We start from the raw sequence: 26,109 nt of genomic DNA, 5'->3' as shown, positions 1-26,109 counted from the left end.
GACACAGGGGAAAATGATTGGTCGGCCGCCAGGCTGCCGAGTGATACGGTGCGTTCGTTTCATGGTACACCACAGTCCTCCGTAAAACAGGAGTGTGTGATCCGCTACATCGAAGAAAAGGGTGTTCGCTGCTCACACCGGCTGTGAAGACATTAACGTTTTGCCTTTTTTTGTACCACAGCTGACATGCTCTCCAATCGAGGGAAAGATATCCCTTTGCGCTTGTTTTTTAAAGAAAATGCAGAAACTCCACCCGACTGTTCCATCAAGGGTAGATTAACCAACCACCACCATGAAGTGGTCTGGCGATATGGCGCTTGTTTTTATCAACGCGACTGGCCGGAACAAGAGGGACGTAGTGTGAGTTTGAAAATGTCAGCCAAAATAAAGCGTAGTTTCTATTTATTGAAAGGCCATTGACTGCGATGACGCGCGATTTCAAGCTGTAGCGATAATTATAATTAGCATTTTGCTCTCTCTTACATGTATCAAATTCTGATTCCGCTCAGTCGGGTGATTTTTGGAGGAAGCCACGAAAAATTCAAGCGCATCCTCCCTCCACTGACCATTGATTTGATGGTAGAAATGTCCATCACTTTGTGGGTGGAACTTATTTCTGCGGCGCCAAAAAGTGTCGTAGCTCTTCTCCAATTTCATTGAAACAGCGCAGGATTGCTGAGCAAAAATGTCGGACAATGAAGGCGTCAAACTGGCTTCGTATTTTAAAAACACAAAATATGGGAAACTTAGACGGCATGACAGGAAAAGAATGGCAATTGGTTCTTCGCTGGGTCTATTTCACTAGCTATTGGTGGAAACCTTTGTCAATCAAATATTAACTGCCACCCCCCTGTACGTCCTGCCAATCAGATGCTTTGTTTTCGAGTTGTAGTGGGCGTAACAGAGCGCGTGGACACTGGAAGTGCAGGAACTGTCATGTAACAAAAAGTGAGGCTAAAGTCAGCTAGCGATGCTAATCTACATGTTGTTTGGGAATACCACCAACAAGCTTCTACATCAGGTAATTCTTAAACTTGTATAATATGATCTATCTGGAAAACTTTGCGAGACTCCACAGAATAACAGCCATCATGTTATAATTAGTTTTTGTAACGTAATGGGTTGTTTGCAGTAGCCTTGGCGTTAGGTAGCCACCGACACCAGCCATGCTAGGTACCACGTTGTGTATGTATCTAGTATAAATATTATACATTATTGCTATAAAAGTAACGACCACAGTTTGTACACATATCTTAAACGTCTATCACGTCGCTCTTCGGAAGCAACGTAAACTTTCTGGTTTAGGAAAGTGATTGGAAAAGTAAAAGCACTGGGCTGCTAGCACTATAACATTGGGGATGTGATAGGTAATGTGACTCTGCAGAATATATTCCAGCATGATGCCATAAGTTTTTAGATTAATCTCAACCGACACTGAAATTATGTTTTGGCATTGAATGTGAGCTAAATTTGAATCTGATCAATAATTTCGAAATAGCAAGAGGTAGTAAGACCCAAATGAGCGAAAGTAAACGTAATCTTTCCTGTGTTGCAGTTTCAGGTTCATACTGTTGTTAGATCATTTACCTTTTAAGGACTGATTTGTGTGAATAAGAGCAATTAGATGGCACATATTTAAGATTTAAAGGTGTAATGAGGGATGTTACCCATCATTTTCAGACCGGATTTAATCACGTCTAATTAATCTTTCTTTGTTTGGCTCTCTCTTGCTGTCATCCCACTGAGCTTCCAAACCTACCTGGTCATTCAAAAACTGACAAATTAATGAACAACAATGGAACAAACGTATGGTTATAAATTCTGTTTTGTTTACACGCTATAACAGACACAAAGCCCCTCCGAAACGCATGTAATAACCCATGCCATGATATGCTCCTGGCACTTTAAGCCTGGACCTGATTTTAACATGTGATTAATTATTACTACAAGTCGATAATAATGTCAGCAACTATAGTATTTTCACAAAGCCCCACAATTGCAGGATGTGTATAAAATAACTCGTTTTGCAGACATTATTTCTGTCGGCGACGGTGACGTAGTGACAAGCAAAGTCCACTTGCACACGGGTTAATAAAACTGTCTATACTTATCAATTCAAACGATCTGAACTGACATATGTCATAGTAAATCCCTCCACTTTGCATGCAGTAAATATGCTTTAAATGTCATTGGTTTGGTAGTTTAATTTCTTTTTGCAAAGAAGCATTGAGTAATGTTGTTGCTGATAGAAACAGTTGAACTGCGCAGAGAGTTCAGCTCAGTCGAAGCTGGAGCAAGGAGAGGGCAGAAAGCGGAGGGCTCGGTGTCGGTTTTATTATGCTCAATTTGATCAGGAATTGCCATTCTAACCGGTCGGATCCATGGTGAAGAGAAAGAAGACGTCGCCCACTACCGAAGAGTACGAAAATGGGTAAATTTATATTTGAAATTAACACTTTATTTAGAGGTCGAATGCAGCGAAGGGTTTTCGTTGTCGTTTCTGCAGGGCGCTAAACTGAAAAGCGCTCTCATTTGAATTTAGTTTAAATTCAACCTAAAATATCGCCCATTAGAGCCGAAAGACACTTGGTAAAATACTGCCGTCACTTGCTCAACTATTTTTGTTGCGAAAAATAATTTATTTCTAGGCGTTAATTGCATATATTTGGTGTTGTTTTGTCGGGACTGGAGAGGGGATTTGAAACAAACAGCGGCGGCCATGTTGAGAGACAGTGAACGTCGTCTTTAGAAGTTAATTTCGCACACCGCTTTGTTACTAATGTGACAAAATTTCCCTGAATGCGCTTTGGCAGCATGACACCGGGCTCCAGGGAGGGGATCGGTGTCGATGGGAGGAGGAATCCGTCCAGAAAGCCCGAAGGTTGCGACGAGGAGGAGAGCGGAGAGCAGGCGAGCGAGGAGCGCAGTACAAAGGGAGACGACGGAGTGGAAATTCTTAATCCATCAGCCGCGGCTCTCAGCCCCGGTTCGGCCGCGGTCCTTCCAGCCTCTCCGCCGAACCGAACCGGGGCAGGTTCGACCCAGCAGCCCCAGACCTCAGCGGAGCCTTCCCCTCCGTGTCACGACCAGCATCATTTTCTCCGATCAAGCGTTCGACCTCCGAGTAAACGGATCCGGAAGGATTCAATCGGCTCAACCATCAATGGACATGGCGGGGCAAAATCGAAAGGTACGGCAGATGACCAGCACGGAAAAGTGTGTGATTAGCTGTGATTTGCGGCGGGTCTGCTCTCAGTTGTTGCTCTTTTACGATGTTAACAGTTTGTTAATCTTGGGTGGCTGAGTGATGCTGTTTCTGTGTAGTCCCTCTGGGCCACTGGCTGGGCTGTAGTCTGGCTAAATATCTGGGTTCTCTATCTCCAGTTAAAAAAACAAAAACAAAACATTAAAGTATTAGTTTTAAAAGAAGAGTCATAGACCAGAAGTTACACTTCAATTAGCGTGCCACATCACTATTTTTAGGTCTTGGAAATGTGGTTTTACAGCTTTAAAGGCAGGGACTTTTGTGACTGTCATTGTCAACTGAGTTATTATTATTATCATCATCATCATTATTATTATTATTATTATTGTTGTTTTTGTTTTTATGGAGTATAAAAAAGAGCATGTGATTTCACTCCATTCCTTTATGGTTGTTACAGTAATCCACCCAACCAAAAAAATCCTCAATATGTCTCATGAAAAACGTTATTAATTTTGTCTATAGACTAAACAGACAACAGTGATAGAAGAAGCAACTTATGACACTTTAGTGTTGCATCCATGGAAAACCTCAGATACACATTATTTCTTTTCCATTTGCTTAAATTTAAATAGATTTTATCCAAATTATCTGGATGTAGTAACTTGCAATGTGAATGACCTGCTGAAGCCTTCAGCAGCTGTCACTGATGAACTGACACAGTGGTATTGAGACATAAAGTAAAGCTAGAGATTACTTAAGATTACTTAAGATAAACAATTAACATTGTTTACTTATAATGGTGTCTTATTCAATGTGCCCATTGCTTGTTTTAGTAGATTAAATAAGATGTCTCCCCCTTGGGTGTCTCCATACCACAGAGGGAGACAAGTAAAGTTTGTGTGGTGGGGTGGGGCAGGAGCATAATTTTCCACAATGTCAGTGAGTGACTGAGGTTTTTGTTTATGTGAGAGCTTGTCACTGAAACCTTTAAGACTTTGTGTTTTCAAACAGTACATTAGTTTAAAATATTCCTTAGTTGCTTATATGTGTTTTTTTTTTTTTTTTTTTAATCTGCACCATTTCACTGCTCTGGAGTGATAGTATGCCAGTTTTTTTCTATTTAAAATTAGCTTTTAAATATTAATTGGACTCAGCGTAAGCATTATATTTTTGAGTCAGTGTGATCTGGTTCTACGCATCAGTTTTCCCATCCAGTAAATTGAGATTATTGAAGTTGATCTAAACAGCCATACATATAATCATATGATGCTATATTGGTGCGCATCAATTTTGAACAAGACACATCTAGCTCAGTGTCGGTGAGCTCCTGAGCTGCTATTAGTATTTCTAGGTGAACTCCCATTTTGGCATAAAGTACAGTTGCTCCAGCATAGCACAGCACTACAACAGCAGCTGCCTCAGTGTTTGTGTTAATGTATCCTGGCATCATGTTGTGTGCTGGGGTAAACTTGGCCATTAGAGCCCACCATGAGTTGGTTTTGGACCTGCTACTGTAGACCTGATCGTAGGGACTGATTCCTTTTCCTGCCTCATTGCCAAACTGTAACTGCAGAGGGGGGGTGCTGTGCAGGTTGTGCACATTCGTGGCAGTGGGTGACTTTAGATGTATGCATTTTACATTTCATAGACCACAAATCTTAGAACTACATGTCTTTTCTTCTCTGTGCATTATAAAACATCCAAGGAGGTCAACCAAAACATTTGGCTCTCTCTTTGCATTTTTTCTCAAATATATTAAGCAATTTTTCATCTGTTTAATTCCTGATGGGTTTGTGGTCTCCTTGATTCTTTATAAAACAGGCGCAGAGAACGGCAGTGGTAGAGAATCCCAGGGGGCAGTGGGACAGTCTGGCCCTATGGCCGGCTCCACAGGGGGAGTATCCAAGGCATCTAAGGGCCAAGGGTCTGCTGAGAAGGACGACCAAACTGGTAACCAGAAAAGGGCCCGGCGGCAATGGGAGTCTTGGAGTGCAGAAGACAAAAACAGCTTCTTTGAGGGGCTCTATGAGGTAAATACTAATACCAAATAATAATTTCTGAGAAGTTTTACTAATGCTCTGAAACAAACATTTACTTGTCATTGACATTTTCCTGTTTTCTGTCACAGGGCACTTAATGTGAGAACATACTGTTGTAGCTATAATTTGACATCTTGCACTGTTTTGCTGCTCTTGCCCCCAGCATGGGAAGGATTTTGAGGCAATCCAGAACAACATAGCAATGAAGTACAAAAAGAGAGGCAAGCCAGCTAACATGGTGAAGAACAAGGAGCAGGTCCGTCACTTTTATTACCGTACCTGGCACAAGATCTCCAAACACATTGACTTTGCCAATGGTGAGCTGCTTTTAATCTTCATCACCCAAAAATAGACACGCCTTTAAATGGGTAGTTAATTTTGAGAATAGGAGCGTCTTTCCCAACATTTTCTCTCACAGTTACAAATGTGGCTTTACTCCATCTCATCTTGTCTTACTTACCCTGTTCTATCTATGAGGCAGGCTTTAGTTTATTTAGTACAAGGACAAGGTTTATATTTTGGTCTTGATATTTTAATTTGCTTATGTTGACTCAGGTCCAGCCATGTAGGTTTGCTTTTAGCAGTGCCTCTTACAACACTCAGTGTCTTGGACAACATAAAACAATGTCATTCTGTCTCACTGGTCTACTTGCCCCCAATAATTTATACACTAATGTTTATGTAACACTATATTAGACAGGGAGACAAATGAAAAACAAATGTTATGAAATAAGCTTGAACTCATTTCCCTGACAAAAATTCTGTGTTGCTGTCATGTTATCTTAATGTGGCATACACATGCCTTCTTTAACAGCAGCGTTGTGTGCTTCCTTTTCTTTTTCAGTGTACTCCAGAGTGCTGAAGAAGTCCTCTCAAGAACTGTATGGGCTTATCTGCTATGCTGAGCTGCGCAAGAAAGTTGGAGGATGTAAGTGAAGGCTATACATGACTTTTCAAAGTTGCGTGTGTGTGTGTATTTTCATGCTATTAGATCAGGACATATGGGATGTGATTAATGCTGCATGCCCCCTTTCATTGGGGACTGCTGCTCCTATTGGACGGTGTTGTAATCAGGTCTCTGGCTTTGTGTTTGTCAGTAATGGATGATAAGAACGTGGCAAAACTGAATGAACTCATCCAGCAAGGGTGAGTACATAGTTTCACAAAAGGTCCTTAGAAATGAACACGTTGAATTGTCATTCTGAATTTTAAGATTTTAAGGGCTTATTAGATTTACAACCACCAAATAGACCACAAATCTCGCTGACTGATCCCTGGAGGGACTTTTTGACATATGACAATATGATGTTTCAAATATTATAAGGTACATTATTACTAACTTGTAATAATGTTATTGTCTAGTTCTTGGTTAATTGTTTATTTCTGAAAAAGTCTCTGCTTTTGTGAATTATTAGCATCCCTCCTTTCCTCCATTGGATGATGTAGAGGGAAGAAAAGTGTTCCTCCAAAAACAGTGAAGATTTATCTGTTCTCCTTATCTGAACAGGGCCACCACTGTGCGCTCAAAAGGGAGAAACTTGCGGATCAAAGCACCCATGTGCCGTGCACTGAAGAAACTTTGTGATCCAGATGGTAAGCAAGTGCATGCAGAGATGCCAGCAAATATTACACGCAACGTACATGCAAGTAAACAAACATTAGTGCTGAAAATACAAACCCCGGTGATGGTGAGGCACAGGGTTTGAGGGGGCGATATTTTTTTGGAAATAACAATGGCAGAGTGTGGGCCTAGTTGCATTTCCATGGTAACTCTGTGGGAGCAAAGTGATTAGGAGGAGCAGAAGTGAAATGACGGAGATGTCTGACTTGTTGTTATCAATTATGTTTGTTGTTGTTCTTTTAATCAAGAATGGAAAAAAAATTTCACAGTTTGCATCTGGCCTTTCTGTAATTTTACTTTGTTTTACAACTGAGTACTCACTCAGTTTGGTCTTATAATTTCCTGCCTATTCGTTAAGCTTGAGCATTTATGATAGATAATTAGTGTACTGTTCATGTACTGTTATTGAGACTCTTCATTCTCTTTCATTATTTTCTGAATATTATCACAGCATCCCACTGGTTGGATGCATGCTCTCTAAAATCTCCTAACCTTGTCACTCAGTCAGTATCATTTTGTTGTTGTGTTCCCACAGGAGTGAGTGATGAGGAAGACCAGAAGCCTGTGCGCCTTCCCCTAAAGGTGGCATTGGAGCTACAACCACGCAGTAACCATTCCTGGGCCCGTGTTCAGAGTCTAGCCCACAATCCTCGCCTCAGGTCAGACTTACCCTTTTAACTAATGTCTTATGAGGAGTCAGAGTATTGGAAGCGGGAGCTGTTTCCTTGCCTTTAGAATGTACTGACATCTGAGTTGGATACTTTGTGATGTATAAAATGATGCATTCACAAACATCTACATTCACCAGTGTTTTCAGCAATATTTCTTAACAGCACAGCACTGTAGCCTAACACTGTTTGTCGAATTAATTCCTGTTTGCATTAATGTGCCTTCAGTCAGTCTTTAAACTGGTTCCTCTTGGCTCCAGCATCACAAGACTATAAGATAAAAACTACCCTGAAAATCTATTTAAATTTATATATGGCCCACATCAATGAAGTTTATTTATATGCTTGTTAGGGTTGTCAAATGATTAACATTTTTAATCAGGTTAATCTCATAGCTACTGTGGATTAATTTAGATTAATCACAATGAATACTCATTCATTATTAATTGTGTTTCAATTTGTGGTGGCAAATAAACTGATGAAATAAGGCAATATATAAATATTTAACATGTATTTATTTGAACTAAAGAGCCATTGTGGTGTCCAGATTGCAATATTAAAAAACAAACAAACAAAAAAACATCCCAACCCCATCATATTTACCACTCTTTATTTCAACAAGCAAATATCCACATTAATGTGGCCTTATTGATCTTTTAGCCATCTTTTATCATTATCGTTTATCAGAGAGGTCTGACCGCTTCTTATGTACAATGTTAAGTGGTGAGATGTTTGCGAACCAGCAGTTACAGTATTTCGTGGACTCCCTGAATGAACTGACCCCTAGTGATGGAGGTATCGGTATATCGGTACTCACACGCAACTCAATTGAGTATCGATTATTACATTTATTAATGCAAATTAATAAATGCAAAATAAAAACGCATGTGTCACTTCCCAATAATTTATTGTAACTCACCTCAGGGTTTTGAACCCTCTCCAAGGGACAGTCCTGCATCGTAATGCTGGGCTTTGCTCTGTACTGCCAGCCGCCATCTTGGACACTGATCTGCGGCATCTCAGCTTGGACAAACTTCATTAGCACACTGCATGTGCTGCAGTAGAGATATTTTTTGGGGAGGTTTTTGAGATGCTTTAATTGTGTTTTAAGAAATGTTAGCAAAGGAATTAATCTGGATTAACATGTTAATTTTGAAAGCCATAATTCTTGTATTTGGAATCATTCACGTCAGAACTGCCCTATATATTAGGACCATACATTCTAAATCAGTCAGTCCAGAAGCATTCTGCACCCTTTAAACCAACAACTCTCAGAAAACTTTTTTCTGTGTTTTCCAATCCAGGATGGTGGTAGAGCTCCATAGGAAGGTTTCCAGCCTCATTGAGTATCTGAAACAGAAGTGGGCGTACCAGGACCAGCGAATTGTATCTTTTAATACAAAAATGGTACATGTGTTCACTTAAGCTTGGGATAAACATGATTTTTTTTTTAAAAACCTTGTCTTATCTGATATACCCAGCTGCTAGTACCATCCTGCAGTATTTGTTGTCATCTTTATTGTGTGACTCAAAGGTAAGCATCTCAGGTGTAAACATCAGGGGGGACTCACTTGTTACTGTCAGTTGTGTTTGAGTCTTTAATGCAGACATTTCAGCTTAAGAGTCTCATGGAGAGAGAGGGTCTGGAGAGAAGTCAGTCCAGCACAGACTCTCCCAGCAAATCCCAGCCAGATGAGCTTTTTCTTTTCCCTGCTGAGAGCAGCACATTGACCACACTGCCTGGTGTGGCACGTGTGGTTCACTCCAAGGCCTCTTGCACTGTACACTGGCTAGAAAGTGGAAAGAACCGGCCTAACACCAAGGAATTGCCAGCTGCTCAGATCCTGGGTATCCACACAGCTCCTCAACCACGGACTGGCACTAAATCTGGACGGGGAGGTGCTGTTGGTGCTGTTGGTGCTGCTGGTGCTGCAGTGACTGTTTTGGGTGATGCTCGTCGAACTGAACCCCCTAATCCTGAACCTTCACCAGACAGTTCTGGAAAGGTGGAGGACACGCGGACCCTGTGTGTTTCTGTGCCAGCTTCTTCTCAGCAGACTTTGGCCCCCAGAGAAGAGGGAACTGGGGCGGGACCTTCGGAAGGGGGAAAGACCTGTTGTGGCACAGAGGCCAGTGGTGGATTAGCAGTGGTCAAAAACACTGAGAAGGTATGTGGTGGGGTAGAGAGCGCAGAGTGCAAAGAGGAACAGAACGTTATCACTTCTTCCCCAGAGGCCAACCAGACTCCGCCAAACAAAACTCAGATGACAGGCTCAGAGGAGGGAGCGTCGCAGGCCTCTGCACCAGCCGCTAAAGAGCGGACTGTGGAGCAGATCAGAGAAGAGGGCTGGAGTGCCCGTGACGCAGAGAATGTTACACTGGCTGAGTTGTACCTGATGTTTGGGAAACCAGGGAAGCTGCAGTTGGAGTACGAATGGCAGCCCATTGCAGTTCCTTCTAACAGCCAAGAAAATGGACAAACGTTTGCCCAGGCCAAGTCCAACAGGACAAACCGTGTTTTGCGCTGCCTGCTCAAACTGGTTGCCACTGAGGTCAATCCAAAACCTTTGGTAGGAATTAACTGCTACTTCTCAGAGTGTTGTTGCTGATTTCTCTGTGCACTTTTAAGTAGATATACTGCTCCTGTGCTGCACTACATATTCCTGCATCTTCACAAAATTGGATTGTACTGATCTACAACAGATCCTTCACAAAGGGATAAATGTTAGATTTGTTGTTATATGTTATTATATATGTTATTAACTGTGCTTTCTATGCCATCTCTAAACTGTTGTAATGGCACAACGGATTGATTAATGCATACTCTCCTCCAGGCACCTGAGCTGTGCTCCACATCCACATCACCACTCAAGATTCCTCAAGAGGAGCAAAATCAGGCTGTCACACCTCCAGGAAAGGGACCCATAGTAGTTGTACGCAGCCCCAACTGCGGCCGGCAGCAGGCCTCTATCCGAGGAGCCAGGTTACATCTGGCAAATGCTGGGATTTCAGGTATTTGTGTTTTTTTTTTTTTCCCATAGGTTAAAGCCTTCACCGTCACCTTCACCTTCACCTTCATAACTGTCTACTCCAGTCCCATGTATGTCAGCAGACTTGTGTTTATACTAATTATGCTGTGGTTGTTTGTTTGATGATGGAAATTAATTATTAATTGCAAGTCCTGTCTGAGTCAGACGATAGTTTACTTTGTGTTCCATACCCTCTTGGATTCTGCTCAGCAGCTTTATACATTATTTTCAGATAATGTCTGTCCTTGCATAATCTTACTTGATGTCCTCTCCTCAGGTGGACGCAACGTTCCCCGCTCTCTTCTTGGATCGACAGCTGGCAGTGACTCAGAGGGCGGCGTGTTCGCAGTACCCACCACACTGCCCCCTAACAGCTCCCGGCACAACAGAATGTTTTCCCCCAACAAGGAAGCTGAGCTTGCCTTAAGACAGCAGCTAGACTCTATCAGTGTATGACAGAAAGGCACAATTTTTTACATCAAGAATACAACGAATAAACTTGTATATTGTCCAAAAGTACATGCACAGATGTTAATATGCATTTTTTCCCGTTGTAGATGCAGTCAGATCTTTTCCTTTCTAGGCAGAGAAAACCTCGGAACAGGCAACTTCGAAAACCTCTTGTAGTTCAGGTGAGAGGAACAGAGTGTTTTACCATCTTGGTTTGTATGGTTGATTCATTGATTGTGCATCGCTTAGATGTTACTGAGCTAAAATGTTATTTCTGTCTTGTCAATAGCGAACACTGCTGCCACGGACTACAGGGGACACTCCTCAGCATGTCTGCTCTTTCTCCATCCTCTCCAACTCCTCTGCCACAGGTACACTCCAGAAATGACCATCCGCTCGTGTAATATATTGTCAGTAGATGATGGAAATGTTCAGTGTTGAAAGAACAATAATATGTATTTTTCATGGTGCTTTATAAACCTTATAAACTTTGTGCCATGTGCTCTATGTACAAACATAATTTCTTTGCTAATCTCTCTCTCACTTCCTGCTACTTTCCTTAGGAACTGGATCTTTCCGGCCAATCCACACCCGCCTGGCTCCTTCCCCTCGTCCCTTAAATTCCAAAGTTTCCCCAACAGCACCCAGCTCTGCAACGGCCAGCCAGCTCTCCAGTATGTATTGGTTCTGTTAATCTGTTTTTGTTGTTGTTGTTAGATTCCATTTAAGGCACAATTTATTCTATAATATTGAAGTTTTAACTTTGAATATCAATTCTATCTCTTACATTAATTGTTTATCTTTTCGTAACATAATTAAGGCCGTTTACCTTTTAAATAGTAACTATATCTAAAAGAGTTGATTTTTACAGTATTTACATTTAGTACTTCATCCCCAAGTTAACAGACACCACCAGCATTAGTGCTGATTTGTTTGTGGTTATCATTCATTTTATTTTCTAATGATAAACTATTTCCTGGATTGTGTTAATTTGATCCAAATGTGACTGACTACTTAACTCATACTTAGTCTCTGGAAGTCAGCATGGTTTTGAGTGTTCTTTTGTGCAGGGATAAATGGACAAAACATTCTTCCAGCTATTTTTTTTTTTTTTTTGCATCACCCTGCTGTCAATTTTTAAATTCAAACTGTTGATTTTAATTATCAACATGTAAAATCATGCACTGTTCTCATCCATACTTGAGTTTATACAAATACTTTGTTTCTAAATTGTTCATTGTTGCTCATTTAGGTGCCATTGACCTGGCAGCCAAGTCTGCAGGCATCATCCCTGGCAGTCCCTGTCGAGAGCTAGATCCTCCCACTGCTGATAACAGCACCCTGCTCCCCACAACACCTATTGTGGAACAAGACTCTCAACTGCTACAGCAAAATGTTCCAGAGGTCAGGAACACAAACACACACGCAAAATTCCACCAGTGATGGAAAATAGTTTTTGAATCAAGAGCAAAATGGCATTTTTGTCATAACTTATTTAAGTAATTTAATTAAAAACATTTGTTACTATAAAATGAAATTATTTCCATCTTGCAGGAAGCTATTAAACATGTCAGATAGACATCCATGTATTACTGAGCACTTAGGGCACAAAAGCTCCCACTAAGTGTACAATTTGCTCTTTCCACAGAATGGTGTGCCTCCACCATCTCCTGGAGTGACCAGTGGTGGAGACTCAATTCTCTCCCCACCCAGCGTAGCCTCACTTTTGGACATCTCTCTTCCTGGCCCCCCTGAAGAAGCTCTAGCTCCTGGAGAACCTCAAACACACATCAGTGACTCCATAATTGAGCTTGCCATCAACTCAGCCCACTATGGTGTGTGCATGTTTTAAAGCCAGTACAGAATGTATTTATCTATGGAAACTGAGAAATTGCCTGAAGGAGAACTTGACAACCAAGACAAGAGGTGTTTATTAGCAATTAACTGAAATTATTTAACTGACATGTAGATTCTAAAATGAAATGGAAAAGCTTTCTGATCTCCACTGATAATGTTCAGTTTTGTAGCAGTTCAGAAATATATTTATATGCAACCTAGCTAAGCTATTGATCTGTCAGGCTCATTGTGTTTTGTATGCGTAAGCTAATTTGTCTCTCTTGGTGCAGGTGAGGAGGCAGCGCTTTCTCCAGCCAAGCTGAGCAACAATGACAGCTCCAAACTGTTGACCTCGTCTCCTTCAGTCAGCCCGTCCCGAGGCTGGATCCCATCACCCAGCCATGACCCCCAGTGGTACCCCAGCGACTCATCTGACTCCACATTGGGATGCCTTCTCTGTAAGTCTTTTCCCGTTTAAAAAACTGTCCACCAACAGATACTAGTGCAGAGCTTAATTTATATCTAAAAACTACAGACTGCAGGTCTGCAGCTTAGTGATATATTGTTATAGTCTACTTTATATTTTAATATTTATATTACAAACAAAATACATAATACATTAGCTTTTCATAGATACAAATCAACATTCCAAATACTCATTATGCAAAACTTCCATTTTCTTGTCTCTGTCTCCGTTCTCCCTTCAGCCAGCATGGTCTCTCCTGATAAGGGCAGGAGGACCACCCTAACCTCCTCTGGCCCCTCCAGCGGCACAGCTTTGCTTGGTCCTAGCCTCCTGGACTGCAACTCCCATGATTCATTTCAGTCCCGCGGCCTTCCAGATGTGGCAGAGGTGAGTCGACGTGACCTGTATGCTCAGAACAGCAGTGACAATAACGTCAAAATGATGGGCAGTAATTCATTATTGGTAAGCCTGCTACTCTTTGTGCCGCGTACGGGGCAGTGTAGGTTCAAATATGCAACCAACACTGAAAATGTTGCAGTCCATGTAACCTATAGAGTTAAGAATATTGAGTTGCTTCACTCTAGAGAACAGCACGACAACACAACATTTTCCATTTGAAAATGGGAGCAGGTTTCCACCCTCATGTCAGATGTACTAGTTGAGTTTAAGTGTAGCCTATAATCTATTTGGTGGAATTAGGAGGCGGTTAAACTTTAACTTACAACATATTAAGCAAAAGAATATTTGTTCTTCATGCAGTTCAGTTATATGGCTCATGTTAGAACGCATGCCATGAAAACGCAGCGTCCTGGATTCAAATCTGGCTAAGGACTTTTGCTGCATGTAATTACCCTCTCTCGTTCTCTCTCCCTCCCTCCCTGTTTTCTTTTGATCTCTTCACCAAATAATAACTAAAATAAAGACATAAAAATTTCAAAAATAAATAAATAAATGGAACTCTGCATGTGGTTGGTTCTCACAAAGATAGCAGTTGGGATAGCTGCTTTGAGGCCCATTCTGAACAAACTTGCTCTCTGTTTTATTTACATCCTTGCCCACAAACTAACAGCAGGAAACTTCAACAGCCACTGGAAACCAAATATAATTTTTGTTGTTCTTGCTGCTTTTGGTCTAAAAACACAGTAAAAAATAGTCTAACTTTGCAAGCCCCGTAAAATTAGCCTTTTCTTCCTTCTCACAATCCAGCGCAAAAAATATCACTTCATGTCTTTAAGGTGCATTCATACCTCTAGTTCGGCTGATTTGTTCCAGACCAAGAAAAAAAGCACCCAGTAATGGTGGTTTGGTTATGTGTGCAGATGGACTCACAGCTGGCTTGTATGATGAGTGAGAGCAGCGTGGACTATATCGCTCGCTTCAATGACCTGGCTCAGGAGCTGGCCGTGACTGAGCCCTCCATCCCGCCGCCCTGAGGAAGAGAGGACATGGTCCCACAAACTTTTCCTATCTTGAGGACATGAGAGGTTGAACGGCCAGAGGACATGTGTCTCCTCAGTGTCTAGTGTGTTGGCCCTCTGTTGCTTCCAAGGCCAGATGTGGACAAAGACCAGCCCCTAAAAGCCATCCCTTCCCTGCTTCTAAAAGTGCAATAATAACGGTGAACCTTGACCATTGTGTAAAGCGAGTTCAAAATGCATTGGTTTCACTGTTCTTTAAGGTGAAATGCCCTTTAAAACACTTTAGAAAACAAAAGCGTTTACAAAACACAACCTCATGTACAGGAAAATACTATGCCATATCTGAACAAAATATTTTCACTGATCTTGTCTCGTCTCTTCCTGCTCGTTGTTTGTCTGTGTGTGCCCGTGGGGGGTGGGGGGTGTGTTTGTGTGTATGTTTTGTTTTGTTTTTTTTTTTTGTGTGCATATTTTTGTTTGTTTTGTTTTGTTTTGTCTGCTTTCTCAGATCAACTCCCCCCAAAATGTGTAAATCTTCAGCGATGTGCAGTTCAGGTACGCCACAGTTAGTGGTGTACAGCTGTTGCGAAAGCATTTTGGTAATAGCAGTGCTAAAAAGACTGAATGTTGGTGAGATCCTTTAGACTAATCAGTGGCCTCAGTTGCAGAAGTGGAGCACAACCCAGCAGGACAGATAGAAGCAAATCCTCCACTCTTGCTCTTCATTTCGTGTGCTAGTTATCGCTATCAGTTCAGATTTTATTGGTTGAATTTTAGAAACATTGTCTGCCATGTCTGTTTGGGATCAGGTTCTTCATGTTTTTTTACAGCCCCTTGCAAAATGGCAGCTTTTTGTTGGGTCTGCAGCAACTACATTTTAAATTTTGTGCTGAAATCATATCAGAGTGCATCACAAGATATTTCATTGAATGTTCATTGCTTTTAATGCATGTTGAGGTAATAATATAGCTTGAAATGGCGTTTAAGTCACTTTGTTGTTACATAATCCAGTTGCAAAGAAAATCTTAATTTTTTAGTAGCTGCTTCTAATTTAAATATAAGATATACCCAGACAATACATTTTGGTCAAATATTTGAAGAAAATGTTGCAACAAATTTGAATCTTTTAACTCAAAAAAACAAACAAACAAAAAAAAAACTGCTTTTGGCCGTAATGTGATCAATTCTAAAATTTTGGGTATTTATTGGTTAGCTCTATAAGTTCCCAGTTGTATAACCCAACAGAGCCGGCAGCAATGAATCCAAACACTAAAGGCATAGTTAACACTCCACTTATGCTTACATTTTCAGTCTGGCAGTTATTCTTTTATCCTTAGTAAAACACTCAGATTAGTTGTTTAAAACATGAAGTCTTGATACTGAACACTATGTCAATATAACTGACTTCTTGACGTGTTCAATATCCCTGTGACCTCGGATCACTCCCTGTGTGATCCGCAGTTCATGGGAACCCCGGACACCCCATGTTCATTTCAAACTCATTGTGTTCAGATGCTCTGACTTTCACTTAACCAGCATCATCAGTATGCAGTATTGTAAACATCTTGCCTCATCAACATGTTTAATGTCATAACTGTGAGTGTAAATTGTAGAGAAGCTGTTGTCATTCCACAAATGGATTTAAAATGTTGGTCTCCTTCAGCACCTTGGGGCTTTGACTCTACAATGTAAAAGCTCCTATAATGTTTATCTGAAAAGGCTTTATCATCTCACATTAGAAAAGAAACAATGAAGATGATTCCTTCTTAGGAAAAAACAGCAGGCTTTATTTTTGAATTTGGCATGTGTTTTGTTTGTTTGTTTGTTTTTTTTCGGGGGGGGGGGGGGGATTTATTTGTACAAATGGCAATTCCAGTATTCACTGGACTTTTGTAACATAATGTAAATTGTTATTTGGACTATTTATTGTTTAACATTTCAGAAAATATGTTTTTTCTGCTTAACTTAATATTACAATGACATCTAAAAAGGAAAAACCTGTTGTTTAAAATTCTCAGTTTGTAAAAGGTGTTTTTATTCTATGTATAAAGATAGTTATAAAACCAGCTTGTTGTCACTGTGGGCAGTCTTTTTTTTTTTTTTTTTTTTTTTTTATATACACACAGTGGAGGAACTGCTTGTGTGGACACAAATGAGGTTATATATATAACTTTGTTTCAACACTGCCTCGGTCAAACAGGAAATCAAACTGCCCGTTTAAAAAAAATTTGGCAGTTTTTGGGCAGATAAGCAACATTTCCTTACTTTGTGTACCAAAAGCACTTTCATAACCATATAGCACAACTCTTAAATAAGAGACAAAGCCCTTGTTGCAGCTTTCAAATTAGTTTTATAGGAGACAATCTAAAACACAGAATACCTTCATCATATCTAACATTAGTAGTTCTTATTCATTTATACCTTTTTGTATCAGATGGTTAGAGTTAGAGATTTTAAATCCCAACAGACAGTTTTGCAGTTGTTCAAATATTAACTGTTATACTGCAGCCCATGTTGTTTCTTTGACAGTGTGGTAGTAGAATGATGTCAAGAGTTTGAGCATATTATCTGTCAACCATACCTGGTCAAAAGTGTTCACACTTAAAGAAGTGAATTCTGAAAACAAACAATAGGTGCTGTTACAGAATACAGAAACTGCAGGGCCACAGGTTTGTTTCACATTGGCTCCATCTCTACTCAGTGTCCGGGTCCAAGTCAGTTTCATCTTTTAATCCACATGAATTGAAATGTTCGGGCAGCCTTTGTCCCACGCCTGCTGCTCTCTCAGTCCTCATTTGTCTTTCAGTTTCTGCTCCTTGAGAGCTCGAGAAGACATTAGTTTGAAGAAAAGTGTGGGCCATAATGTGCGCAGGTAGATGGCCAGGGTAGGCAGAGGTCCTGCCAAAATGACATCTTTCCTCCTTTGTCGGACAGCCCTTAAAACAGCCTGAGCCACGTCCCTGGGATCCCAGCCCGTAGCTGTGGTGTTATCCAAAACTGAAAGCAGTGTTCCACAAACAAACAACACATCAATGACACCTGGGAGTCACTGTTCAGCCACTGGGATGATGCTCCCTCTCTTGTTTGTTCTATTGTCCTTTTTTTTTTTTTTTGGTTTAATTTGTGCCATTGTAGCTTCTTGTTTTCTTTTTACTTTTTTACTTTTATTTACTTTGGATTTTTTTATTTCCCTTATTTTAATGCATATACATATGTAGATCACTTTGAATTCCTACTACGATTAACATAGATGTTCATAAATTTAACTTATACTCTGATACAGTGTATAATTCATAATGTATTAGTTTTAATTTACCTCGTAAATGATATCAGTATTTTAAGACATCAAAATAATAGACAAAACATTCTGGACAAGTTGTTGATGGTACAACTGTAGAAATGTAGAGGCCTAGCATCGTAACCTCAGTAAAAGTAGTTATGCTTTCACCTAGAGCTTTCTGATTTGTTCACTTTGGTGCAGAGCTGTATAACAATCTGAGTCTAGTGGGAAAAATTGTGATATTGTTTGGTGAAGTGATGCACTTAGTGCCATTCTAATAAGGAATGTGATGACCTCAATTCACACATTCACACTACCTTTCGTCCTCATGCAATCTACCAGGCCAAAAATAACCCAATTATCCCACTGACTGACATTACCTTGTCTTTACCATGAACAGTCCGAATCCTTTCATTGCCTCACCTCCGTATTTCGAGCCGTCCCCTGTCATGGCGTTGACAGACAGGTTGGTTTGGATGTACCCTGGACTGACTACGGTCACTGGAATCCCATAGCGGCCCAGTTCTGCCCGCAAGCAGTCGAAGTAAGCCTGGGTTGCGTGCTTAGAGGCTGCATCTAACCACAGTGTGGACAAAGAGTGTTGCTTCATTTTCCATCAGACTGACAAACCAGATTTAAAATAAATGAATAAATGCAGCCAACTTACACGCTGATCTGTAAGGAATGGCTATCTTTCCCTGGACACTGCTAATGACTACGATATGGCCTCTACGGTGGTGGACCATGGAGGGCAGGAGAGCTGTGAAAGGACAAGAGAAGAACAAATCAAACAGTTAACAATACTCTGCATTCCCCATTAAACCTTTTCTTCAAGGAAATCTGAAAATGTCGCTTCCTTATCAGTGTCATCAACAAGAGCCTTGAACGAATCCTTCTGCATCAACACTACTCAGATCTGGTAACCAAATTCTCATAAGCCTCAACTCCAAGCTGCACTGCTCACTAACCCTGAGTAAGAGCAATGGGCCCAAAGTAATTTGTTTCCATCACATCCCGTTGAACTGAAAGATGGGTATCCAGTATGTTGCCACGGTAACTGATTCCAGCATTATTGATGAGGACATCCACTTGTCCGTAACATTTCAGGATCTCCTCTGCAGCTCTGTCCACCGTGTCGGTCTTAGCCAGGTCGAAGATAATAATTCTGGGAGTGTAAGTCTGGTGGTTGAAGAAAACACAACAGTTCAGTACTCAATCTGTCTTGTATCATTCTATAATGCCCACACCTTTAACAAAGGTTGATATGCTACATAAAGAAAAAATGTCTCACTTTTCATGGATATCAGTGGCAAGTTACAAAAAAAAAAAAAAAAAAGGACTTGTAATAAATATTTGATAATGCAGGCTTGGAAAAAATGTGAATTAATTTTATTTTTGGAAAAGACGGTTCCTTTCTATTTTCTAAAAATATTCTTTTCAAATACATTCTTAAATGGTTGACGTTACACTGTCATAAAAGTGCTATTGGGGACAGCTTTGGTGAGATGAAGTCTCACATCATCATCACATCATCAGTGGTCAGAGTCTGAAGTGCGCACTTTTTAATAAAAAAAAAAAACACACCTGGTGCTTTGTGCCTGTTGAACATGCTGTAAGCTCCTGCACCACCTGCTGCAGACGGGCTGTATCGCGACCACAGAGCACAAGCCGTGCACCTGCAGCGTGGAAGACCCGTGCACATTCTGCATCACAGAAAACACACGTGTGATCCATGCTGAGAATTAAACAGCTTGGCGCAAAAACACTAGCAACACAACACTACAGTATATGTAAACAGCCATACGACTACTGAACTGGAGTGAGCTGCCAGAAATCAGAGGGACCTTATTTGCGGAGAACAGATATATGTAAGCTTAAGTTAGAAATGAGAGGGGTCCAACCTTTTCCCAGTCCAGAGCTGGCCCCTGTGATGACTACTACAGCATCCCGCAGAGAAGCTCCTGGTCTGAGGTGAGTGAGTATCCGGTACAACAGCAAGACCCCCACACTGGCTAAAACCAGTGGCAGCATTCCTCCTCCCATGACTCGATCCATGGCTCACACTTCCTTGCTTCACACACACCACCTGCAGACAGAAGCTCAAATATTTAGCCTTCAGTTTTTCTCAACTCCAAAACTGTTTCTAGTCCACTGATCTTGTACAGTTTACACCCAATCTATGTGACACTGGTATCATTTTCATTGTCACATTTTACAGGTCAAACATGTATCAATTCAAAAATCACGTACAATGACTGCTGGTTGCAATCCTAAATGGAATAAAAAGACTGAATGGGTGTTTATACAGACCAGGGTGATCTATACTTTAGGATTAGGGTTAGGATACTTTCCATTACTGCGTAAAAGACTGTTAGAGGTTAAGATACAGATGGTTTGGTGTTTTTCAAAGCATAAAACAAGTAGCATTAGATGAACTAACGCACGCAAAGAAAATGACGAACAGAAAATAATTTGCATATTACAAAAAACAAGATATTGTGACAATCTGTCAATTAAGAGTCCCTAAACAGTAAGCGTGGCGGCATAAAGCTGCACAATTCAGAGAAACTTGTGCTTTCATTGATACAAGTGAGGACAACAGAGACAGCCATCCTGCCTTACTGGAAACTATGTTGGGAATAAAAGCTAATGATGGTTAAATGCTTCGGTCAGCACCAGCACGTTGGGTGAATGAAAACGTGTATTTCATCTTCCACTGGAATGTGAAACATGTGATCTACACGCCTAACATTAGCCTGCAGTGCACAGGGGAGCTAATAGTGAACTGCCAGACGGTTGGAGAAGCTAATGCTAAGGTGAGCCAGCGGAAGCTTCTCCGCGGCGCCGTAACCCGCCGCCTGTGGCCAGAGGAGGGGGTGCGAATTTGGGGCTCACCTGAGCTGGTGACCCGCAGCACAGACACAACACCGACAGTCGGTGACGGCGGCGAAGTTCCGAGCTGGGGGGACGAACAACCGACAGCCTCTTCGAATGTTTCCGGGTGTTCACCGCAAGGTATTATGGGAGTTGTCGTTTAGGCCCAACCTGCTTATTTTCAGTTTCTCTCCGCGATAAGTTCTATACTGCCATCTTAAAGGGGGTTATTGTTTAGGCGTAAACAAGAATATCTTGCTCCTATCTGGTGTTGTGATAAGCTGGTTGTAAACCCAATAGTTAGTGAGATGTGGCGTGGTTTAAAAAAAGACTACAGTTGCCAATGATTGCATCACAGAAAACAATGGTGTATGGGTGAAAGTTTCCTCAAACAGATGATCTGATGTCTGATTTCTTACAAGTGATGGGAAATCAAAATCTGGGTAACAAAAGAGAGGTAGCTCACTCTTACCATGAACGAAACTAGTAGATGGAAATTGGCCATCTTCTTTAGCATGACAGGGTCATACCTGTGCCATCAGACGAGGTAGAGTCTTCCTCACAGATTGATAACCAGACAACAGGTCTCATGTACTGATGCCAGCAGCAGGTCAGCCAACAGATAGTTAGCCTTCTCTGGCTGCAAACCAGCCGACTTATAAGGTTGTCCTCATCATCCCTCTGCTTCAAGTGTCTGTGTCACCATATTTCAGTTCTGCTAATCCCTTAAAGCATGTGTAGAGTGAGAGGCAATATCACTGAAAGGTTGGAGATACTCTGTATGCATTAATGCATTTTATTTTATTCAACTTCAAAACGGGCGAGCTCAGGCTCAAAATACCCCTGCCGGTGGTTTTCAAGGTCCAACACACTGCAAAGCTTGACTGTGGCTGAGCTTGTAAAGTCAATTTGAACAAAGAACACAGCAAAGTTTGCAAACTGAATTTTCTCCAGAATAAAGTCAAAAACCAGGGTATCCATTATCTGAGGTGCTGCTTTCATATGCTGTACACTTATCAAGAAACTGTACATTTTACCTACATAAGCACAATTGGGACAGAAAACAAAAAAAAAAAAAAGCACCTTGTACATTTTTGGACAACAGGATGACATTTAGTAGATTCAACAATTCTTTTATACCACTGTTAAAGATGTTTCCCATTCCAACTGAAGACTAACATTTTTGTTAGCCTGCCTGCGGGAGCTGTGTTACTACTAAACTACTAAGTGAAACCAGCTAATTTCAAACCTTAAAACGTTTTAACTTTTAGCAGCATTTGCAGGACCTTGTGTGATTTCATTGAAATTCATCTTAGAATTTTTCATGAACTATTGCACCATACATGTTTTTTAATTTGCTCTTACGTCTGGCAAAAAAAAAAAAATAAAATTAAAAAAAAATGTTATATAGTCATATGCAAATCTATTTTTATATCACAGCTCATCCATATTTATTTTTGCTCACCTTATCATTAGTATTTGCTTCTATTTGCATCCTAAACTTTAAAAGTGCTTATTTGGAAAGCAACTGCCAACCACTGGATGAAAACTCAGCTGTGTTATTGTTTTCTGTAATTTGTAATTGTTTATTTTTTCTAAATTTGCATTGAATGTTTGGCTTGATTTTAATGTGACATACATTCGAAGCGTATTTAAAATGTGACTTTCCAATAGTACACATTCTTTCTCAAACAAGGACACTGAGCCACATCATTGTCACACAAGAGCTTACTTGCATTATTTCAAACAAGAAAATCTACATGAAGAAGACAATCTCAACATAAGTTGCAGCTATTTTCTCCTCTGTGGACATTATATTGAAACAATTTAATGAAAAAAGTAAAATAAAATACAGAAAAATTAGTTTGAAATAACCTAATGTTTAATGAAAGGGTGACGTACTGATCAGCAACAAAGGGGTACAGTAAAACTACAAGGGAAAAGGGGAAAAAAGCTTGGTACTCAAATCATGTCTGTTTCAACTGTAATACATTTCAGTCCAGAGGAACTGCTGCCATGCCCTTGTGTACGAGTTTGCTGTGAGTCAAGGATGCAGGTAGAGGACACAAGGAAGGAATCGCAAGGGTACTACAGAGATTAATGTGCTGCTGTTGTCACATCGAAGTAAGGAAATGTAAGAGAGAAACAATTCCTTTTAGTTATTACTTTATCCCTCTGATCATTGTTCAAAGTGGCAGCACCCTGGACATATGCCGCTAACTGCTTGGCCTGATCACATTTTCCATTTTTCTTAAATCTGTGGGTGGAGAGGTTCTGTTTTTTTGTTTGTTTTTTCCTTTTTTCTGTTGTTTGTTATCCCCTCTTCAGAGTGCACTCATACAGCATAGAGTTCGTAGATCTTCTTGGCGCAATATGCCAGGGCAGCCAGTGCTATCGTATTATGGAGTCTCTTTCTGTGGATGTCATCCCTGCGTACCAATACAACGGGTGTCGAGGAGGTGAGTGTATGCAGGGGCAGCCGCGAGAGTTTTTGGCTGTCATATTCCACCTGGTACTTGCAGCATGGGTCAAACTGCCATGAAATCCCATAGAGGGCAGCACAGGCCACGCTGAGGGCACCTGCGGGCAATGCCACATAGCGTGAGTATTCAGCAGGTAGTGAAAGTGGCGTCAAGAGGCAAGCGGTGCCTGACAAAACGGCCGTCTTGTGCAGGCAGTTGCCCACTGTAATCCAACGGGCCGTTTCATCTCCGATGCGTGTGGGCTCAATAACAATGTATTTATACTGGGCCTCCAGTGCCTGCTCCAGCTCATATTCAAACTGGTCCTGTGCATTCTCTCCATTGTAGATCTCGTGCACAATATAGCAGTCTGTAGCTGCCATCACTCCCCTGCAGAAACAGAAACACAGGGCTGCAACAGTGAGCGTGAGATCAGAAGGAAGAGCAAGTCTGATTTACCGAAAATGTCTATACTAACCAGCCAACTTTTATGGACACATTTTAGCCAAGACAAAAAGTACAGATTTGTTATCTTTTTAATAATGTTTATCAGTAGAACTCGCCCAGGTTTTACGATGTCACAAGAGTTGCAACTATTACTTGTAGCATCTACATGTGAAAATTTTACATCTGGTTCTATTTATCAAATAATACAAAACAGACAATCAAACAAAAAGAAACATGTTATATACATAGTAAACCTTTTGGGAAAGGTGAAAAGTCGCAGTAAAGGATTTTATAGAAATGTTTAATTGCTGCTAATCAATATGTCAACATACAAAAGCTATGTGATTACAATCTTATAATTAATTTTCAGCAAATCTGCATAATCACTGCCATTTAACCATGTCTGGTTAAAGTGGTAAAAAGTTTATGTCCATGACCTCTGGTGTATGAGACATTAAGAGGGAGTTTGAAAACACTTTAGTGACGTTTTGAAGCTCATTTCAAATCGTATTCATTCAATTTTTTGTCACATATAACCATCTAACTTAAATATTCACTGTTTCAAATATGTGTAGTGCACAAATTATTTACTTTATATGCGTCTACTTGTAAAATTCCAAAATTAACTAAGTCTGTTGACGAGAACACTGCATGTGGGAAATATAAATCAGGCCTTAAAAAGGATCACATAGATAATTAAAACTAAGACGTGAGGACGCTCAGGCCTACATGTGCATGTTGACAAACTGACAAGCAAACCATAACGGCCATAAAGATAACAGGCTAATGGGACTTCACAGACAGCGGGGTCATCGGCTGAGGAGGGGAGGCTTTAAGGTCATTAAAAACGAAAATCACGTTAGGATCAACAAATAAGAAAATGTGGTGTAGATGAGAGCAGGTTAGAAAATATTAGCTGACTTGTTCGCATGGTAGAAAGTTGGAGGACTGGGCAGCTAAGTTGAGGTCCGGTTTACTTTCAGAACAGGTCGACAAAGAACTGACAAGACTGCGAGTTCAGACAGGATTGTCCGGCATGTGAGCCGAGGAAAAGACCACAACAGCGCTGTCATCGTCGCCTGGTTAAAGTCAACTTTGGTCACACTTACTCGGCTGGTGTCAAAAAACCAAAACATCACATGAGCTACTGGTTTGTTTCCTTGCTAACGTTAGCTAGCTGTGGACGTTAGCCCGCTAACATTAGCCAACCATGGGGTAAAATTCGTGCTTTTCGTGTTGGCATATAACTTTACATCCCAGACCACATGCACGTTTGGGGCCCGGCGAGTGACAAAATCGAAAAAACGATGAATCACATTACAATATTTTTGTATAATGGCCAAGATGTGAAGTAACTGACCTCTCCCTGCTTACTGGGACACCGCGCCTCCTTCCCAGCGACGCCATGTTGGAGATACAACCGTAATTGCAGTTGACGTAAAACACTCAGCCTTCTGGGTAATGAAGTTTCTCTACAAAGCGGACGCGCCGCGTTGAAGTGAAAGAAGGACTACTGTTCCCATGATGCCATTACGACGAGTACCTGCCTTTACGTATTTTATTATAGCACATTGAAGTTTGAGAGGTCAGACAGTATTCCCAACAGATTAAACGCGAGCAAAAGGATGTTGTCAAGTAGCGTAACACCAAATAAACACAGGAGCTATTTAGACATCCTAATCACTAATCACTAATCACCTTCACATTGAAGTCGCTTGCAATGTACTGCGTACAGTAAACACAACAGTCCTCTGTGTGGTTTTCTATAGGACTCGAGTTTTTCAGACTTGTGGGGACTCACCCACACTCCGCCTGTCCGCGCGCTGCAACCCGAGGCGGTTTGGGTGAAAGTGCTCTGATGGCCCCGTTCAGGAATCCGAAATAAACAGAAACCAAATGCCTTTTCCAACTATTGTGCCAACTTTAAGGGACGTCTACGAGATCAGATCCAATCAATAAAGAATATCTTTAAAACATTTTTTGAATGGTACTAAAACTCCCCTGAGCACCTCAAATATTTTGTAACCCGTCAAGAACGACTTCAGTTTATGTGAATGGTTAAAATATTAAACGGCCCAATCAACCCACCAGGTCAGGTGATATTAGTTTTAATAAAAAGGATAGAATTAGAAACCCATGACCCATAACATGGATTGTCAGTCCTGTGTTTGTATCTGTTTGTAGGAAAGTAATGAAAATGGTTCAATAGTCGTTGAATATAGTCTACAACTAAAGAAAAAGAGGACAGATTTTATAAGTTCAGTTTATAAGTTTATACGTTTTTAAGTTCACTTTTTGGTAAAAAAACAAAAAA

General features: G+C 40.8%; 3 protein-coding genes across 5 annotated transcripts; 1 reads left to right on the top strand and 2 right to left on the bottom strand.

Moving 5' to 3' along the window:
- Positions 1–927: 927 nt before the first annotated feature.
- Positions 928–16,774, top strand: cramp1 (cramped chromatin regulator 1). 3 transcript variants are annotated; one of them, XM_029509348.1, is made up of 21 exons: positions 1,003–1,021; positions 2,355–2,431; positions 2,814–3,190; positions 5,027–5,235; positions 5,408–5,561; positions 6,089–6,172; positions 6,342–6,390; positions 6,752–6,837; positions 7,401–7,524; positions 8,838–8,919; positions 9,150–10,103; positions 10,368–10,545; positions 10,840–11,012; positions 11,120–11,194; positions 11,302–11,383; positions 11,576–11,686; positions 12,265–12,416; positions 12,661–12,847; positions 13,139–13,306; positions 13,556–13,701; positions 14,634–16,774. In XM_029509348.1, the coding sequence occupies exons 2-21, from the start codon at positions 2,382–2,384 to the stop codon at positions 14,745–14,747; spliced, it is 3,555 nt and encodes a 1,184-aa protein (XP_029365208.1). In that variant the 5' UTR covers positions 1,003–1,021; positions 2,355–2,381; the 3' UTR covers positions 14,748–16,774. The 3 variants fall into 3 exon arrangements, with proteins under 3 accessions (XP_029365209.1, XP_029365208.1, XP_029365207.1); XM_029509349.1 differs by lacking the exon at positions 2,355–2,431 and having other exon boundaries at positions 928–1,021; XM_029509347.1 differs by lacking the exon at positions 1,003–1,021 and having other exon boundaries at positions 2,283–2,431.
- An 81-nt stretch (positions 16,775–16,855) lies between these two features.
- On the bottom strand, positions 16,856–21,030 carry dhrs7b (dehydrogenase/reductase (SDR family) member 7B). The gene is made up of 7 exons (XM_029508843.1): positions 20,908–21,030; positions 19,914–20,098; positions 19,597–19,715; positions 18,981–19,191; positions 18,680–18,772; positions 18,436–18,588; positions 16,856–17,729 (listed from the first exon to the last, which is right to left on the bottom strand). Exons 2-7 carry the CDS (start codon positions 20,065–20,067, stop codon positions 17,524–17,526), a joined length of 936 nt encoding a protein of 311 aa, XP_029364703.1. The 5' UTR covers positions 20,068–20,098; positions 20,908–21,030; the 3' UTR covers positions 16,856–17,523.
- A 657-nt stretch (positions 21,031–21,687) lies between these two features.
- Positions 21,688–25,220, bottom strand: tmem11 (transmembrane protein 11). The gene is made up of 2 exons (XM_029508931.1): positions 25,156–25,220; positions 21,688–23,738 (listed from the first exon to the last, which is right to left on the bottom strand). The coding sequence occupies exons 1-2, from the start codon at positions 25,200–25,202 to the stop codon at positions 23,222–23,224; spliced, it is 564 nt and encodes a 187-aa protein (XP_029364791.1). The 5' UTR covers positions 25,203–25,220; the 3' UTR covers positions 21,688–23,221.
- Between the last annotated feature and the right edge of the window lie 889 nt (positions 25,221–26,109).

This window comes from Echeneis naucrates, chromosome 8 (assembly GCF_900963305.1).
Source record: "Echeneis naucrates chromosome 8, fEcheNa1.1, whole genome shotgun sequence".
NCBI classification, from domain to species: domain Eukaryota; kingdom Metazoa; phylum Chordata; class Actinopteri; order Carangiformes; family Echeneidae; genus Echeneis; species Echeneis naucrates.
The sequence above is the reverse complement of the archived record's forward strand: the minus strand, read 5'-3'. Positions and strand labels throughout refer to the sequence as shown.